The sequence below is a fragment of the Marasmius oreades genome, chromosome 6 (genome assembly GCF_018924745.1).
Source record: "Marasmius oreades isolate 03SP1 chromosome 6, whole genome shotgun sequence".
NCBI lineage: Eukaryota > Fungi > Basidiomycota > Agaricomycetes > Agaricales > Marasmiaceae > Marasmius > Marasmius oreades.
In genome coordinates, this window is record NC_057328.1 from 3,572,355 (window position 1) to 3,587,335 (window position 14,981).

General features: G+C 46.8%; 6 protein-coding genes across 6 annotated transcripts; 3 read left to right on the plus strand and 3 right to left on the minus strand.

Annotated features, from left to right (window-relative positions):
- Nucleotides 1-1,350: 1,350 nt before the first annotated feature.
- Nucleotides 1,351-3,076, minus strand: E1B28_010611 (uncharacterized protein). Its single transcript, XM_043155588.1, has 3 exons — nt 2,124-3,076; nt 1,710-2,067; nt 1,351-1,640 (listed from the first exon to the last, which is right to left on the minus strand). The coding sequence occupies exons 1-3, from the start codon at nt 2,911-2,913 to the stop codon at nt 1,550-1,552; spliced, it is 1,239 nt and encodes a 412-aa protein (XP_043008060.1). The 5' UTR covers nt 2,914-3,076; the 3' UTR covers nt 1,351-1,549.
- A 168-nt stretch (nt 3,077-3,244) lies between these two features.
- E1B28_010612 (uncharacterized protein) lies at nt 3,245-5,257 on the minus strand. Its single transcript, XM_043155589.1, has 12 exons — nt 5,227-5,257; nt 4,816-5,171; nt 4,729-4,749; nt 4,652-4,670; nt 4,355-4,589; nt 4,269-4,290; nt 4,128-4,206; nt 3,933-4,070; nt 3,779-3,866; nt 3,643-3,718; nt 3,549-3,578; nt 3,245-3,475 (listed from the first exon to the last, which is right to left on the minus strand). The coding sequence occupies exons 2-12, from the start codon at nt 4,837-4,839 to the stop codon at nt 3,332-3,334; spliced, it is 876 nt and encodes a 291-aa protein (XP_043008061.1). The 5' UTR covers nt 4,840-5,171; nt 5,227-5,257; the 3' UTR covers nt 3,245-3,331.
- Nucleotides 5,258-5,821: 564 nt separating this feature from the next.
- On the minus strand, nt 5,822-7,906 carry E1B28_010613 (uncharacterized protein). Its single transcript, XM_043155590.1, has 6 exons — nt 7,880-7,906; nt 7,716-7,816; nt 6,808-7,636; nt 6,473-6,737; nt 6,366-6,413; nt 5,822-6,306 (listed from the first exon to the last, which is right to left on the minus strand). Exons 3-6 carry the CDS (start codon nt 7,033-7,035, stop codon nt 6,143-6,145), a joined length of 705 nt encoding a protein of 234 aa, XP_043008062.1. The 5' UTR covers nt 7,036-7,636; nt 7,716-7,816; nt 7,880-7,906; the 3' UTR covers nt 5,822-6,142.
- Nucleotides 7,907-8,015: 109 nt separating this feature from the next.
- E1B28_010614 (uncharacterized protein) lies at nt 8,016-9,537 on the plus strand (the record flags this gene model as incomplete). The annotated part of the gene is made up of 9 exons (XM_043155591.1): nt 8,016-8,096; nt 8,157-8,175; nt 8,227-8,470; nt 8,528-8,651; nt 8,713-8,791; nt 8,853-9,002; nt 9,053-9,140; nt 9,207-9,363; nt 9,421-9,537. 9 exons carry the CDS (start codon nt 8,016-8,018, stop codon nt 9,535-9,537), a joined length of 1,059 nt encoding a protein of 352 aa, XP_043008063.1.
- A 504-nt stretch (nt 9,538-10,041) lies between these two features.
- Nucleotides 10,042-10,988, plus strand: E1B28_010615 (uncharacterized protein; the record flags this gene model as incomplete). The annotated part of the gene is made up of 4 exons (XM_043155592.1): nt 10,042-10,301; nt 10,380-10,449; nt 10,522-10,908; nt 10,962-10,988. The coding sequence occupies 4 exons, from the start codon at nt 10,042-10,044 to the stop codon at nt 10,986-10,988; spliced, it is 744 nt and encodes a 247-aa protein (XP_043008064.1).
- Nucleotides 10,989-12,339: 1,351 nt separating this feature from the next.
- Nucleotides 12,340-14,317, plus strand: E1B28_010616 (uncharacterized protein; the record flags this gene model as incomplete). Its single annotated transcript, XM_043155593.1, has 11 exons — nt 12,340-12,562; nt 12,619-12,722; nt 12,772-12,822; nt 12,882-12,911; nt 12,971-13,030; nt 13,094-13,190; nt 13,245-13,387; nt 13,437-13,504; nt 13,560-13,924; nt 13,995-14,202; nt 14,269-14,317. 11 exons carry the CDS (start codon nt 12,340-12,342, stop codon nt 14,315-14,317), a joined length of 1,398 nt encoding a protein of 465 aa, XP_043008065.1.
- Nucleotides 14,318-14,981: the final 664 nt, after the last annotated feature.

A 14,981-nucleotide genomic window follows, 5' to 3' on the forward strand; every position in this document is an offset into this window, starting at 1 on the left:
TGTAACGTTTGATTTAATCATGCAGAGAAAGGCTTGGCAGGAGTTGGTGGCAAAGCACTGAGAATGTCGCCCAACAGGGGAAGCCCGTTGCACTAGTCGAGTCCGAGTAGCCACGTTTTCAAGATCAGCAAGATAACGGAGGGCGCTTTTAAACAGGTCGAAGGTGACAAACCAGCTTCGGACGATGGTTTACTTGTATGTTTTCGGAGAGTGGTTTGCAGGCTGTAGTTATTGGGCCCATAAATACATCGTGCCTGCTGTAGGGAGACATGGCCTCGTTTCATGTCAGAAAGTGTATAGCGCAAGGTACGTTTGAGAACGAAAACGAAAGAATGGTAATCGATTGATGAACGTTCGCTTCTGGCTGTTGAGCTGCACCAACAAACAATCCATTATTACTCTGTCAAATCAGAGGGTGAAGATATATCGGTCATGTTGAAGAACATACCTGTCATACGATAACCTAACTCAAGGGCAAAGGTTCTAGAGCTTGCTAACAAAATGCCAGATTGATCTTGGCGTTCCTAGCTTTGATTCAGACGACACGCAAAATCGTTCGATTCGATATACGAACCCCCCGCCAAGTATAACGAGGCTAGCACTTGTGAACAGTAAATCAGTAGATAAGAGTATCATGCTCTGTGGCCGCTGGCCTGTGCGGATAGTACGAGGACGTGAGAGGACTTGATGGTGAAATTCTATCCTTCATGTCTTGATATCGAGGACATTAGAGAGATCCGAGCAGCAATAACGAAGGCGAGCAGTCAGTAAATCATCGACGAGTTTGAGAAACACGCAACTAATTTCACGGAGGATTGCTAAAAGGAGGTTATTGACCCTCCCTTCTCCCCTTCTATTTACGTCTCGTGCAGACCACTCCTCAGAATTCCTCACAAATTACTCGTCAATCTCGAATTTGTAGTGTTGAATTTGAGCCCTGAACAGCGACCGTACCGACAACGACTCTAGCACCGGCAGGTCGAAAACATTGGCAACGACCCAGAACGAGTGTAAAAGATAGAATTTACCGCTATGAAGTCCTTTCACTTTTCCGTGGATCTCCCTGGATATGTGCACCTTTTACTTTCTGCAATTTCTCTGTATTGGTTTGGACTTAGTCCAATTAGCAAAAGGAATCAGTTTGGCAGTACGGAGACATACTCAGTGGCCGTTTCAATCCTCCAGCGTGTTGATGAAGAGAGTGACTTGGAAGAGTGATGAGATGAGACGACAAATCAAGCTAATCGTAATGATAAAGTGTTATCAGATGGGTGATCTAATCAATCATGAAAAGTCGCACAGTACTGAAGTACTGATCCCTCATCCAAATTCGGTGTATTTTCTTGCTCAATCTGGTCGTATTCGCACAATCCTGCAGGGTGTAGTCAATACGCCCTGAATAGATTGCGCTAGATGTAGGGACACGGAAATCGGTAATCGAACGATATATAATTCAACTACTCTCTCTCAAATCCGAAGGTGCAGGGTATATCCTCTACATGCCATACGGTCTCCTAACCTAAGGGCGGAGTTGGTTTTCTAAAGGCTGCTAACATATGACACATTCGTCTTGAGGTTTTCCCAGCTTTCCTTCGAGTCGGATACGTAATGAATCGTTCGATCCGATATATGAACTCCCGCTAAGTAGAACGAGGTCAGCACTTGGACCCATGCGTCAAATAAAGGGGGTGGGGAAACAAGATCCTCACCTATACTGGAGACTAGTAGCGTTCGAGTCACTCTCCAAAAGTGAATATACATTATACTGGTGATGTGGGTGGCCAAACTTCTGCCTGGGACCCAACTCAACACGAGACGCCAGCCGTATGGAAATCGTTGGCTTCAATCTGCTTCCGTCGTTACTGCGAGGAGGTCGTACATCGGCAAGAGAAGACGATCCAGGTTTCGGAATCGTCAAAGATGCATCAGGGATAAGTAACCGAGAATCTACCCATGTCGGAGGACTGTTTTCGAGAAGAGTGAGGGAGACATACCACGCTCCGAAACGGGGCCGGTCATGTCTCCATTTATCTGTAGATATGCAGAATGCGAGACGCCACATTCGTCCTAGATGAAGCCTAACCGTGAAATTAATGCAGCCAAGTTGTAGGCAAGCCACGTACCTCTAGCAATAAAATCAACTCCAACCTCACCCGACACCCTCATCCTCTTCTGGAACTTCATCAGCTTTATGTCGACCACGAAGGCACCCTCATCAGAGGGTATTTCCACAACTTCTACTGCATCTGGAGCAGCTTTACCGCCAAGTACCATCTCGTCTGTCCCTGAAAGCGCAATAAACTCTGCAGAGGTCCTCAGCCGTTGGAATAACGCCTGATCTGAAGTTATCAGACACGCCAGCTTGATCTCCTCGACCGTGGCCGGCGTTAGAGGTGCCGCATACGACAACACCAACGTTAAAAGATCTGGTGAAGTAGAATCCGAAGCCGGTTTTCGATTGATGATTGCCCAGTATATAGCCGAATAACCTTCGATGGACTTCTCCTGCAGCAGAGCGTTGAAAGGTATACGATCGTCTGCACAAGCGGCGTGGCAACTCTCCAATATCCCCTTCGCCTCCACACCATCATCCACCGTCCTTCTAACCACATCTCGTATGATTCCCAATACGGTCGTTCGTACTTCTCGTGATTTGCGAGATCCAACAAAGCTCAAACCCCACCAACTGCCTGTCGTTTCCTTTCCTGTTCGCAATGTTGCTGTTCCTGTTCCTGGTCCACGAAGGTTCGGTGTGATTGGTGGATAAGTCGTACTAGAGCTTCCTCCAGAGCTTGTACCGATGGGGGTCTTTATATCCGTTGGTCGCGACGATGTGGAAGGTGGGGCCCCACCAACCTCGTCATATGAGGGCGGTGCATCTTCCTGTAGTGGGTCTTCCTTCTGGATAATCATATCGGGAGTGGATGGATGAGAAACAGGAAACGTAGATTTAAAGCAAGAGGAGAGGACAAGTTACCGCGCAGTTCGTTTCGACATTGCTGTTGAGGCTTCCTGCTGCTGCCGAACTGCTGCGCACTGCGCTGATTTGTTGTTCAGGGACGAAGGCGGTGCAGACAAAATGCGCGAACCGGTCCGGGGTGTGAGAATTTTTGGAAAAAAACTGACCCCAGCCAGCTGCACCAATACCGTACCTTTTCAAGACACTTGAGATCTCAGCCCATGAAGTTTGCATGAACTTGAACTGTCATGACAGCAACTCGGAGTTACAATGATATAAATCTAGTCTGTATTAGCCTGGGCCCGCCATTGTGAAAATAACCAGAACTACGTAGTAGGAATACAGGTTAGTGAAATAAATAATCGCCCCCCTTTATACAGTATTTATCCGAGCACTATTCCTCACGAACCGTATCGAGCTAAGTTCCGTTTGCGCGAAATTCTCCGATTGATCTCTGTCAGATTCCACAGCGCAACCCATCCCAACTCGAACTATGATCAAAGTAGGTGCGATCCCCTAAGTAGTATTGACGGGTAAAGACCGGGGAGTCAGCCATACTGAACTGAAGGGGAAAACTTCATGTATTCACCGTAATTTGGGCAATGGAATCGGTAACATACTACAGGCGGTGTGTTGTGAGCCTGTCTCATGGAATATATTTCAAAGAGGGTTAAGAGACACACCGTTGCATTAAACTTCAAAGAGTAAAGCACTACGAGGACCACCAGAGAGGCTGATATTATAGCACCCGATTCAATCCTATGAAACATTGATTGTCGTCAGTCGAAAAGGAGGAATGTTCAACCGTAAAGATCGCACACTATAGCCATCGCTTGGAGATATTTCTGACAATAAGGCCTCCCGAGGAACTTGGATGTCCGTCGTGCATCCCACCAAATGCGTCCAGCTAAACAAAATTTCCGATCAGTTTAACGGATTCTATCCCCTCTAAGGAGATAAATCAACAGCGTACCTATGAGACCTGTGACAATAACATTGGTACTCAAGGACATGGCATATCCGATCAACGAACACATCGGAATACTGGTATCAAACACATTCTGACCTGGTTGAACGCGCGTGAACAACCAAGCGGAGATGTAGCCAGATACTAGAACGATTGTTTAATCGAGTTCCCGAGGTCTTTTGAGCGTTTGAACACTCTTACCAGAGAACCCGACGAGGAGGAGCATCGGAAGAATAACGATCCAGCGTGTGTACCCCCAAATGATATACAACCGATAGATCTATTTGGAATGGCGTAATGAGTCGGGGGGAAATCATTTGTGAAATAAAAAAAATGAATAACTAGAAGTGAATCCGCGATTAAACTGATTCATTCAAAATTTCAGACACTTGATTCGAAAAAAAAGTTGGCACGAAGAAAACACGCACATGTTTGTAATATATAAGGCCTGCCTCAGCAGATCACTCCACATTAAAGGATCGGTATAATAAGCCATTGGTTCGTGTTCAGGTCCGAAAAACGCGTCGATCCCCCGGATGAAGTCGACCACGACGTGCGCTGTGCATAACGCGTACATCACGACGGCCGCGCCTAGAAAGACCTTGTGCCCTCTCGATCGTAGGAGAACGTATAGACATATGAGAAACAAAACGGTGTTGATGCCTTTGGTATCGATTATCACTTTAGTATTGTACGTAGTTGGAAAAAAAAAACATACGACTCACCGAAGAATAATGTTTCCATCTTTCCATACATTCGTAATCAAAACTCCCTTCAAAACGAAGAAAAATTATCGGCGTACCCATAGGGCGATGAACTGGGCCTGTTGAATGCGTGTCGCCGATGAATACAGATCATTATCAGAATTCAAGGTGGGGGATAAACTCACTTTTGAAATCGTCATGTTCCGCATCGTCGTTGCGGACTGGAGGTGGAAGGAAGGTGGAGGGATCCCGTATTCATATCGTCTGAAACCCCAGGACTTATATTCATATTCATATTCCACTGAGGATGCGATCTTTAACCGCCTCCCACCCTCTCCCAATCAAGTAATCTGCATTCAATGGTTGCACGGGGCTGTCAGAGGCTCCTCACTCCTTTTTAGTTGCACACAAATACACGCTCTGTCAAGATTTCGGAGCGTGATGCGTCGTGATAGAGACGGCATGGCATGGCAGTCTTTTTGTGGATCCCGAATTTGAAGCGTTAACCTTCAGATTTCATTCGTCTCGACTCTTCGAAAGGCTTCAACAAGACAAGATTAGCGCTGTTGACGGCAAATGGTAGAGGACTCTCATACGTCGCTTGATCTCTCGGTTGCTCGTCGATTGAGGTTGAAAAAACAATTATTCACGTGACGACTTTCGAGTTCCGCCTGGGAGCCGGAGGTCCGAGCGTGGAAAAGCCCCACCAATAGTCGTCCCCGCCCTTCCCAGATTGTCCAAGCGACACGCCCTCAGTCGCACGTTCGATCATGACACCGTGTCATTTGAGAAGTTCCCCGACAGTCCATCGTTTTGTTTACGGACCGGGAGATAACTTCGAAGTTCCGTGATTTGGTTTGCCACCGGGGCACTTATTCTTGTGGACCCGACAAAATTCCTCAGTTTCGGATCCGACTATTGCTCGGTGAGCCTGAACAAGGCACTACCTACCTACGCGCCTGCTCTCAAATTAAAGGCACGGTCAATAGTAACTTATACCAGGTAAATACGACTTTGACGGCGCGCCCTTGCAATCCGAGTCGTATCAATATCATGGATTGTATACCTATACAGCTTCACGTACACGTACCTACGAATTTGATTCATTTGATGGCCAGCCCTCAGCAATGATTAATTCACCGCCAGTAATCGGTGTCATCTCAATCTCTCACGAAAAGGAAACAACGACGTGGTCAGTTTCAGCTAACAATTCAATGATGAAGACGAGGCACCAACGTCAACCATTACAACACATTGCGCAACATGGGCCCACGACGTGTGGCGGTATAACGACAGTCGACGAAACATAGTAATTTTGTTTGTAATAAATATAGTAACGCAATGTCCGTAAACTGACGTCCAATACGATTATGTTGAAAAACGAAGTGCACAAGCGTCTGACAGGTAGAATGACAACAAAGGTAACAAGATAAAGATATCCTCCAAAGTCCCAAAAACGAGAGATGAGGGAACAAGGGTTCGGATGTAAAATTTAAGTGAAAGCACGACAACTTAAGACTGCTTACAATACCCATCACTGCTTCGAATGAAATTAATCGACCCATCAGGCTGACTTTGTCCACCCTTGTTGATAGCTTGGTCAGGACCGTGACAGCTACGGTATAAAGAACAAGTCAAAAGGGGGCTTCCGTCTTTGCCGTTCACATCGTGGTAAGCTGGGAGAAAGTTGTTAGTGTCGAGTTGAGCGGAAACAGGGGGTTGGGAGGACGCTTACTATTCACGAAACCGCACCCAATGACGGTGTCGCACATTTTGAGGCAGTCTGAGAAAAGGAAGGATTAGTTAGGGGGGGGGAATGACGGAGCAGTAAAACAAACATACCATCTATAGTATCAACCAACCCAAAGGTCATGTAATCATCCGCTTCTATAGCACCATCCAAATTGGTAAATACGGGGTTATAAACACCCGGGGGCGGTGGAGGAGGAGGGGGTTGAGAAGGGGTTGCTGGCGAAGGGACTGTAGGATCCTGCGGTACTGGAGACCTCCGTTTGGGCGCTGCGAGTTTAGCTCGAACAGCTAGTGCGAGTGGGAAGGTAGGACAGTGGATGGAGTCGGGGACTTTGTTGAGGACAGTGCAGAGGGTCTGTATCACAGAAAGATGAGTAGGTCAGTTAAACGGCGCGTAATAGACGGAGGATATGGAAATAACGTACGCGATCCTTGAGCCATGGCAACTCGGGCGCGTTATCTGGGTTATCTCCCATATACCAAGCGGGGGAGTAACCTTCCTGCCATGGAGGAATAGAGGAACCGAAGTTGTTTGAGGCCGAAAGAGCAGCTCCGGCGGAGAGCTCAGCTTTGGCTATTAGGTTTGGGAAACGGACGGAAGTTGCAGAAACGGAAGTAACAGCGAAAGCAGTAACGAGGGTGAGGAACATCATCTCTCTCTTTCCACAAACAAAGGACAGTAGGGGGGGGGGGGGAAGGGATGAAAGAAAGTCGGAAGATTTGTGAAAAGTTGTGAGTGATTTATATGAAACACGGCACTGTGACCGATATCAGATGTAGGTTGTTACTGAAGGATGGCATCTGCGTGTTTTGTGACGGACAACTGTTTTCAGATAGGAACGGGCTAGGAGTCGAGGCACAGACATTTTCGGTATCCAGGGACGGGATTGACAGCATGAAGGCAAGGACACTAGCCTTGATGCTACAGCAATTCATCGAAGAACAAGGAGTTAATGATGCTGGTCAGTACATATCCAGTGAAAGGCAGAGGATGTGAGGCCTTTCGCTAGTTTTTGGTCCCCAAAGGTCCTCCAGGAACTGAAAATAGAGGTCTAGACGTTCTATCGATCATGCATGGCCCGGAAGCACGGAAGCAGCGAGCGCTGTCGGAGCCTCGGAGGCAAACGTGATTTGAAACTTTTGGGTTCTGTGCGGGCCGTCTGGTCTGGATTACTTTGTCTCGGGAAAGTGAGAGAGGGTAACGGTTCCGGGGTGAGGAAAAAGCTACAGCTTCAAGACGTCGCTAAACGCCCTCTTCAGCCACGAAGATGGAATTCAACAGGTATAATGGTGAGAAGTAAACTTCAACATGTTACAGCGGTGATAGACATACTGGCAGGAATATTCAGTTTCCCGAGGTGTTGATGTTCTGAGGCCTTCACAGACCGTAAATTCCCCGTTCCTTAAACAGGAGTTCTCGATCAGAATCATATCCTTCCGATTTCAAATGTCGTAATAAGTAAAAATCTGAAACAAAGCAAACTAATGAAGACGAACTGGTATGAGTTGGGTATGACATTGAGATTGCATTGAGAGCTGGAAAGAGAAACCGTGACGGTGCCTCGAGCGTTTGTGACGAATGTGACAACCAACCTCCACGGTTCATTCCCTCGATGCCATTGGCGACAGCTCCATGCCACCCTGCGGTACTGGCTCTCTCTTGGATAGTGCATGTTACACTAGGGTTATAACTCGACCAGCAGCTTCATTAGCGGTGCGTGGAAGAAATTCAAGCTACAACAGCCAGCTTATTTTTGTTGCCTACCATTTTTAGCTGCAATTCGTGCTCTATGGTGCGGTTACTAGCATCAACAGTCTAAAGCAACTAAAATTTCTTTTTCTAGGAGCGTACGCTATTCTTTTCGGAATCTGCCTGTTCACACTCACCACTCGAAAATTAAAATTACCTTACTCCTCCATCCATATCGCCGCGGTGACTACACTATTTGCTGTAGGCACGATAAGCCTTTCTCTCAACACTACCATCATCGTCCGAACGGCGACAATGTCATTGGCTCCAATAGCCTTCAGCGACATATCTCTAGCTATCAATGCTAACAAGTCTGTCAACGAAATACTTGAACAACAGTACGGGTTGAAGGTTACCTATCGCTATTTACAAGACGAGCTAATATGGCTATGCAGGAGAGTTTTAATTCCGTGCGCGCACATGCTACTTGTGCTAGCCAAGTATGACATTCTTTCTCTCCAGGAATCCATACATAAAACTCAGAAGCCCCCCCTTAGTTCTATAGCCGATGCAATTCTCGTATGCATGGCAGCCTATTGGAGATAAACCGTTTACTCAATTACTGTCTTTCAAACCACAGGTGTGGCGTTGTTATATGATCTGGGCATATAACCGAAAAGTTACCGCGTTTCCCGCCCTGTTCTGCTTTGTCAATAATTGTACGTTGTGAAATGTTTTGGGCTGCACAATGGAACGTTGACATTCTTCTTTTCCATACAGTTCTTGGTATTACTACGAGCGCTTTATACATCAAGAATGGACATGTAGAACAATTCTTTCAGGTTCCTCATACCGACTCAACATCGACCGTTTTTACCGTCTTTATATTCGGAACTCTGTTCTCCAATCTCCTTATTACCGCCATGATAGGCATGTCATATTTTCGTTCCTTAACTGCCAACACTAACCCCACCCATTAGCCGGACGTATCACATATCTCGCCCACAAATCCAAAGCTTTCCTCGTTCCTGATTATTGGAGGATGTACAGAGCAGCTATTTCTATCACGTATGTCACACCTTGTCTCTTTTTCATCACAGCTGCTCATTTTTTGTGCTTTCATAACTTTCCCAGTCTCGAATCCGGGATGCTACTGCCATTAGCTATCGTAGTCTACGCTGTGGCTGCTCTGCAAACACAAAAAGTTCCGAATACATGGGTTCCGTCCGCCAGCTTAGGGGTTATGGAGACAGTGGCGGAGGTTATGTTTTATGCGTTGGTTCAGTTTGTTGTGAGTTTCAGGTCGTCGTCGTCGCTTCTCTGATCCTCTATTGACACGCTCGCCTAGGGGATCGCGCCTACATTGATTATCGTTAGGATTGGTCTTGGGGTGAGCGTTGAAGGGAGACAGCAAGACTCTAGCCCTGAGCGGCATGAGATGAGGGCGGACATGAGGGTGGAGTAGTGCTGTATTGGGAGATGTGTACTAGGGTTGGATCCATTTTGTGGCTTTCAAGTTGGATGATATGATTGGCGTTGGGATTTGGCCCAGCGTTTTTCAATTGGGACCTTGGACCTTTTTCAAGGCTCATACGAAACGGCCCATGCCTGGCTGTCTACTACATTTGTATATGTACCTCCAATCGGACATTTGTATTGTTGTAGATGGGACATGTATCTCCTTGTCTTTTGTCATTGGCTCGTGATATGGGTCTGCCGCTGGGCATTCTTTAGCCGGCCCTATGCTTCCCTCCGTTTCCATCGATGTAGGAGCGTTGAACCCGCGAAACAGCTAGCTCTCAATCACCTCCATTCGAACCTTCATTTCCTACCTTTATCGTAACGATACACGTGTCTGAAAGCTTACCTTCCATACCCAAACCCTCGAGCTCGCTCTTCGCTTCATCCCACCTCGTTTTCCCCTCAAGGAATCAGGATATCCGAAGGATTACCCTCCCAGTAATCTCAAATGGAAGTAACGTTTGACAACAGGGGCAACGTTCTCAATGCCAAACTACACACGACTGTCGATGACACCGTAATATACACTCTCGAGACTACCTACGGATTTCGAGGTAGACGAACGACGGTTCTGAAGGACTGTAATCCTGCGCCCGGTCGGTCAGCAACGGTGGGGACGATCAATTGGAGAGAGAAGATTATAGAGGTGAATGGGATGAAGAAGAAGGTTGGGGATGTTAAGAAGAGGAAGGGGAATTATTTCCGAAAGTGCGTTTCGATTGAGACAATACCTTGAGTTTCTTTAGTTCTTTGGAGTAATCTTGCTGGATTTTATGGTCTTTTTAGTGCGAGGTTTTGGCAGTGGGGATCAGAAAGGAAGGAATATGAAATCAAGTACAAGAATGATGAGTGGAGGGTGAGGAGGGGGGTTTTACCTCTTTTTCTCTCTTCGGTGTGATTTTGCGCGGGTTAATGCTCAATCTGTCAGGCGACGAGTGTAGAAGGCGATGAACCATCTATCGACCGGAACCACAAGAAAGAGAAAGAGAATTCAAAGGTCAAGGCAACGACGGAGGCTATCGATGAACCTTCACGTACCCAACTGGCAGAATCATCCATTCCAGCATCAGATCTATCGGTCCTTTCAAACGACGGCTCGACGACCCTCGATAGCGAAAAATCCTCGAACAGTCATGAAGGGGAACAGGAACAGATGGAAGGCCTAGTTGGACATTTCCAAGTTCCATTTCGACCGCATCTGTTCACGAAATCAAAGCCTCCGGTGTTGAAGCTGTCTCGAGTTGCGTTGCTGGAAGACGAGGTGTTTTTAATTTTAGTCTTTATCTATTCCGAAGCTAAGCGACAGGACCGGACGGTATGTTTTGTGTAACCAAAAGACCAGACTCCACGTTGACCGGTTTTATACAGAATACCTCTGTCTCGTCGGAAGGATAGAAGGGGATATACCTACCGAATTTTTTCGGTTGATGTTCACATAACTCGTGTAACGCTTTACACCACCTCTATGTAAGTACTTGTCAAAGATATCGAGACCGACCGTTTTTTCAAAATAATGTCTACCTCGCGCTCTTGCATATCCATACAATGGTTTCTTGACGCTAATGTTTTTTTAAACCCAACTTGCAAGGCTCTGATATTTATATCGACGCTGCTGCGTACCTAGATATTGTAATCGACAGTGCAGATTCGGGGCTTCTAAAAAGCGGGCTAGGATGTATGTCAGGCAGGCGCGTTTCAACTTATACTTAGTAAGTACTCTCCGATTCCGCTTTTGAATTTAGCGATATCTATACCTAAAAAGGGACTCCAACGCCGATACTATTTGATTGTTCAATGAGAGGGGAGTGGAACTGTATGGTGTGTTCAATAGAACTTCAACTGTAACGTCCTCCCTTTGACCCCCGCATTCTTGCACTAGGCTGAAAGGGGTAGCTGGGGACGGTGCCCCCCTTTTGTGAACTTATACCGGGGGCTTGACTTGTACGCTCCACGCTCTTTTTGGACGTCAACGGTTCCCATCCTCGGAAAAACTGACAAATCAGATGGCTCCGAGAACGCGGGCGGGAAAAGATTAGGCTGAAGATCCATGAAAGGACCGAGTCACAGGCGAGTACACACGGAGCGCCCTACGATGAGGCGGTCTTGGGTGGAGAACAGAAGTGGGTCTCGCTGCTTCTGGCAATGCGAGTCCGACAACCTTGTGAATGTCTGTGAGAGGCGAATGTGTAAGTGGGCACCCGAAGCGAGTCCTCGGTTCACAACCGGTGGCGTTGCTTATATTTGAAACTTAGAAAGTCGGCGCACCGTTCACCGTTATGGCCGGTTGAATGCCGCTGGGTGCATAATGACGATTCATCGGTACGTATCCGAACAGATAATGATTTTTGAATTCAAATTTGGAAGCAAGCCTGATTACTGCTTCATAATAGGTGGTCGTCTCACACATACGATTACGCGGCACGCCGGCAAGGGGAGCCTAGACGGTTTCAGGTGTTAGAGGTATATAAACCATGACCCCATTACTGCCTCCTTATTCCTATATTGCTTATCATGTCTTTCAAACTCGATCTCGACACTCCATCTTACAAGGGCGCCGTCTCACTCAACACCGGACTCTTCATTGGCGGAAAGTGGGTTGATCCTGTCGAAGGGGGCACTATCGAGTACGTCTGCTTGTGTTTTCGTTTTATCAAAAGTCTCCTAATCTTCGTTCTCTTCAGTGTCGTCAATCCTGGTATGTAATCGACAAGTCGCGATTCTGGTTCTTCCATCTGTCCTAAGAACCATGTTCATGATGCCCTTAACAGCTACAGGAAAGAAGATTGTCACCGTCCCTGCGGGCACTGCGAAGGACGTGGATATTGCAGTCGATGCCGCGAGAAAAGCATTTAGAGAGTCTTGGGGCTTGAAAGTCCCTGGATCAGAGCGCGGAAAGTTACTCAACAAACTCGCAGATCTCATAGAAGCGAACGTCGACGAATTCGCAGCTCTTGAAACTCTCAACGTCGGTCAGTTTCCGGTTTTTTCACCTTACCCCTTCTGTGTGCTCACCATTCTATACCAGGTAAACCTTTTTCCATGTCGAAAAATATGGACGTTGGTTTCTCGGTTATCGCTTTGAGATACTTTGCTAGCCAGGCGGATAAAGTTAAAGGAGAGACAATTGAGGTAGGACGTTCGATTTTCTTTTTCTGTCGCGTTATAAAATATCCCCCAGTCGTCTGAACAGAAGTTTACTTACACCAGGCGCGAACCTTATGGTGTAGTGGTATGTCGCCTTTTCTTTATATGGCCTATGGCTGCTAACAACAGACTTTGGTTTGATAGGGAGGAATTACTCCGTGGAATGGTCCTCTGGTACTTGATCTCCTTTTGTCGAGTTTTTTGTTTCTCTCTAAATCTCGAAATCATTCTAGCTCATGCTCATTTGCAAAATTGGACCAGCTGTCGCTGCGGGAAACGTTGTTGTTTTGAAGGTGAATTTGAGCGTCGCAAATTGCAGCCTTTAACGCCTAAATAATCACTCAACCATTCCTTAGCCTTCCGAATTCACACCTTTAACGTCTCTCAAAGCTGCCGGATTGATTAACGAAGCGGGATTCCCCCCGGGAGTTATCAATATTGTCAACGGATTGGGTAAGTTTTTTATCCACTTTGCGGATTTTTATCCACTCATACCGAACACGATAGGTTCAACTGTCGGCCATGCGCTTTCCTATCACCCCGATATTTGGAGGATCTCTTTCACTGGCAGTACTCTAACTGGGCGCAAAATTCAAGAGGCTTCAGCCAAATCAAACCTCAAAGTTGTCACACTCGAGCTCGGTGGAAAGGTATGGGTTCAATTCTTCCTATTCTATGGAAGGTATTTACTTTGATTAGTCTCCCAACATCATTTTCGACGACTGCGATGTTGCGCAGACCGCAAAATGGGCTGCCAGGGGTGTATAGTACGTCCCTCTCCTCGTTTTCGGTGATTGGCGGGCCCCTTACCAAGTTATGCAGCTTCAACATGGGCCAAGCATGCATTGCTGGCTCACGTATATTCGTCCAAGAAGGTATTTACGACAAATTCCTTGCTGCTTTCCAAGAAGAGACCAAGGCGTGGAGTCAACATACCGGAGATCCCTTTGATTTAAACACCCAACACGGTCCGCAAGTCTCTCAGATTCAATTTGATCGGGTGATGGGATACATCGATTCTGCAAAGAAGGATGGAGCAACGATCCTTACTGGAGGTAAACGACATGGAAACGAAGGGTACTTTATCCAGCCCACGATTATTACGGACACGAGGCCGGATATGAAGATTATCAAGGAAGAGATTTTCGGGCCAGTTGCGTCGATCATCAAGTTCAAGACTGAAGAAGGTACCATTCATTTTTCCTTACTTTATATCAGAGTTCTGACGGCTTCCCGTTTTGAATAACGTGTGTGTAGAGGTGATTGAGATGGCAAACAATACGACATACGGATTGGCGTGTGGACTGTTTACGCAAAATGGAGCGCGGGCGACGAGAGTGGCGCATGCGTTAGAGGCTGGAACAGCTTGGGTGAACTGCTATACCATGTTCGACCTGAATGCACCATTTGGTGGGTATAAACAGTCTGGCATCGGAAGAGAGTTTGGATCTGAGGGTATCTACGAGTGAGTGCTTTACGATTTTTCTTTGGTTGAGAGCTGCTAATCATGGTCTGTGATTAATCATTATAGGTACACGCAGCTTAAGTCGGTTCATGTCAATCTTGGTATTCAGATTTGAGAATGTGCGATTGAAGTAGAGAATATGCCAGTAGGAGTAGACTTACCCCCAAAATACCATCGCCCAAGTTATGCAACTTCTACGTATCGAATCCCCCATAGGTTACTCGTCAAGTTATTCGCCCAGCGGTCACACCTGATCCTCCCCCTCTGTCAATAAAATGACTCTCCTGGGGGGGACTTGGAGCTCTTCTGAACACCTCGGAAGCTTCAACCTAACGGTACCACGTCATGGCGCTCGGGGCGGGTGTCGTCGCTGATGTCGGCGTGCCTGAGCCCAGGGCCGACGCCCGCCTCCCGTACTTTCCCGCCATTTTCCCGCCATTTTTCAAATTTCTTTACACGTACACGTTTTATTCCCGGTAAGGAATCTATCAACCTGTCATGCCGACGCAGTCAATTCGGATATCTCGGAATGTCACCGATATGGCCGAATAGAACGACCGAAGTACTCGATACGCAAGTTTGCAACAATCGCAATTAATCAATTCTATAGACTCCGCATCTTGAGTGAGAGATTTTCCAGAACAAGTTACTGAGATGATCTTCCATTCTGGTTCTCTGCTTTGGTTCTACTCAAGGATCAAGAAGGCAGATAAAGTTGATTCGCGTCAGTCGCATCACGATCACAAGTACTGTCGAAGGCACCATATCTTGTCGTCGAA

Bases quoted from the DNA above. Each gene is read 5' to 3' on its own strand.
- E1B28_010613 (XM_043155590.1), bottom strand. From the start codon at position 7,035: ATGATGTTCCTCACCCTCGTTACTGCTTTCGCTGTTACTTCCGTTTCT. The intron at 6,738-6,807 runs GTACGTTATTTC...TCTGTGATACAG, and splicing joins TGCCATGGCTCAAGGATCGC to ACCCTCTGCACTGTCCTCAA. The intron at 6,414-6,472 runs GTATGTTTGTTT...TCCTTTTCTCAG, and splicing joins GTTGGTTGATACTATAGATG to ACTGCCTCAAAATGTGCGAC.
- E1B28_010612 (XM_043155589.1), bottom strand. From the start codon at position 4,839: ATGCGGAACATGACGATTTCAAAA. The intron at 4,750-4,815 runs GTGAGTTTATCC...CGCATTCAACAG, and splicing joins GGAACATGACGATTTCAAAA to GCCCAGTTCATCGCCCTATG. The intron at 3,579-3,642 runs GTGTGTCTCTTA...CACCGCCTGTAG, and splicing joins CTTTGAAGTTTAATGCAACG to TATGTTACCGATTCCATTGC.
- E1B28_010611 (XM_043155588.1), bottom strand. From the start codon at position 2,913: ATGATTATCCAGAAGGAAGACCCACTACAGGAAGATGCACCGCCCTCA. The intron at 2,068-2,123 runs GTACGTGGCTTG...GGCTTCATCTAG, and splicing joins AGTTGATTTTATTGCTAGAG to GACGAATGTGGCGTCTCGCA. The intron at 1,641-1,709 runs GTGAGGATCTTG...CGTTCTACTTAG, and splicing joins GCTACTAGTCTCCAGTATAG to CGGGAGTTCATATATCGGAT.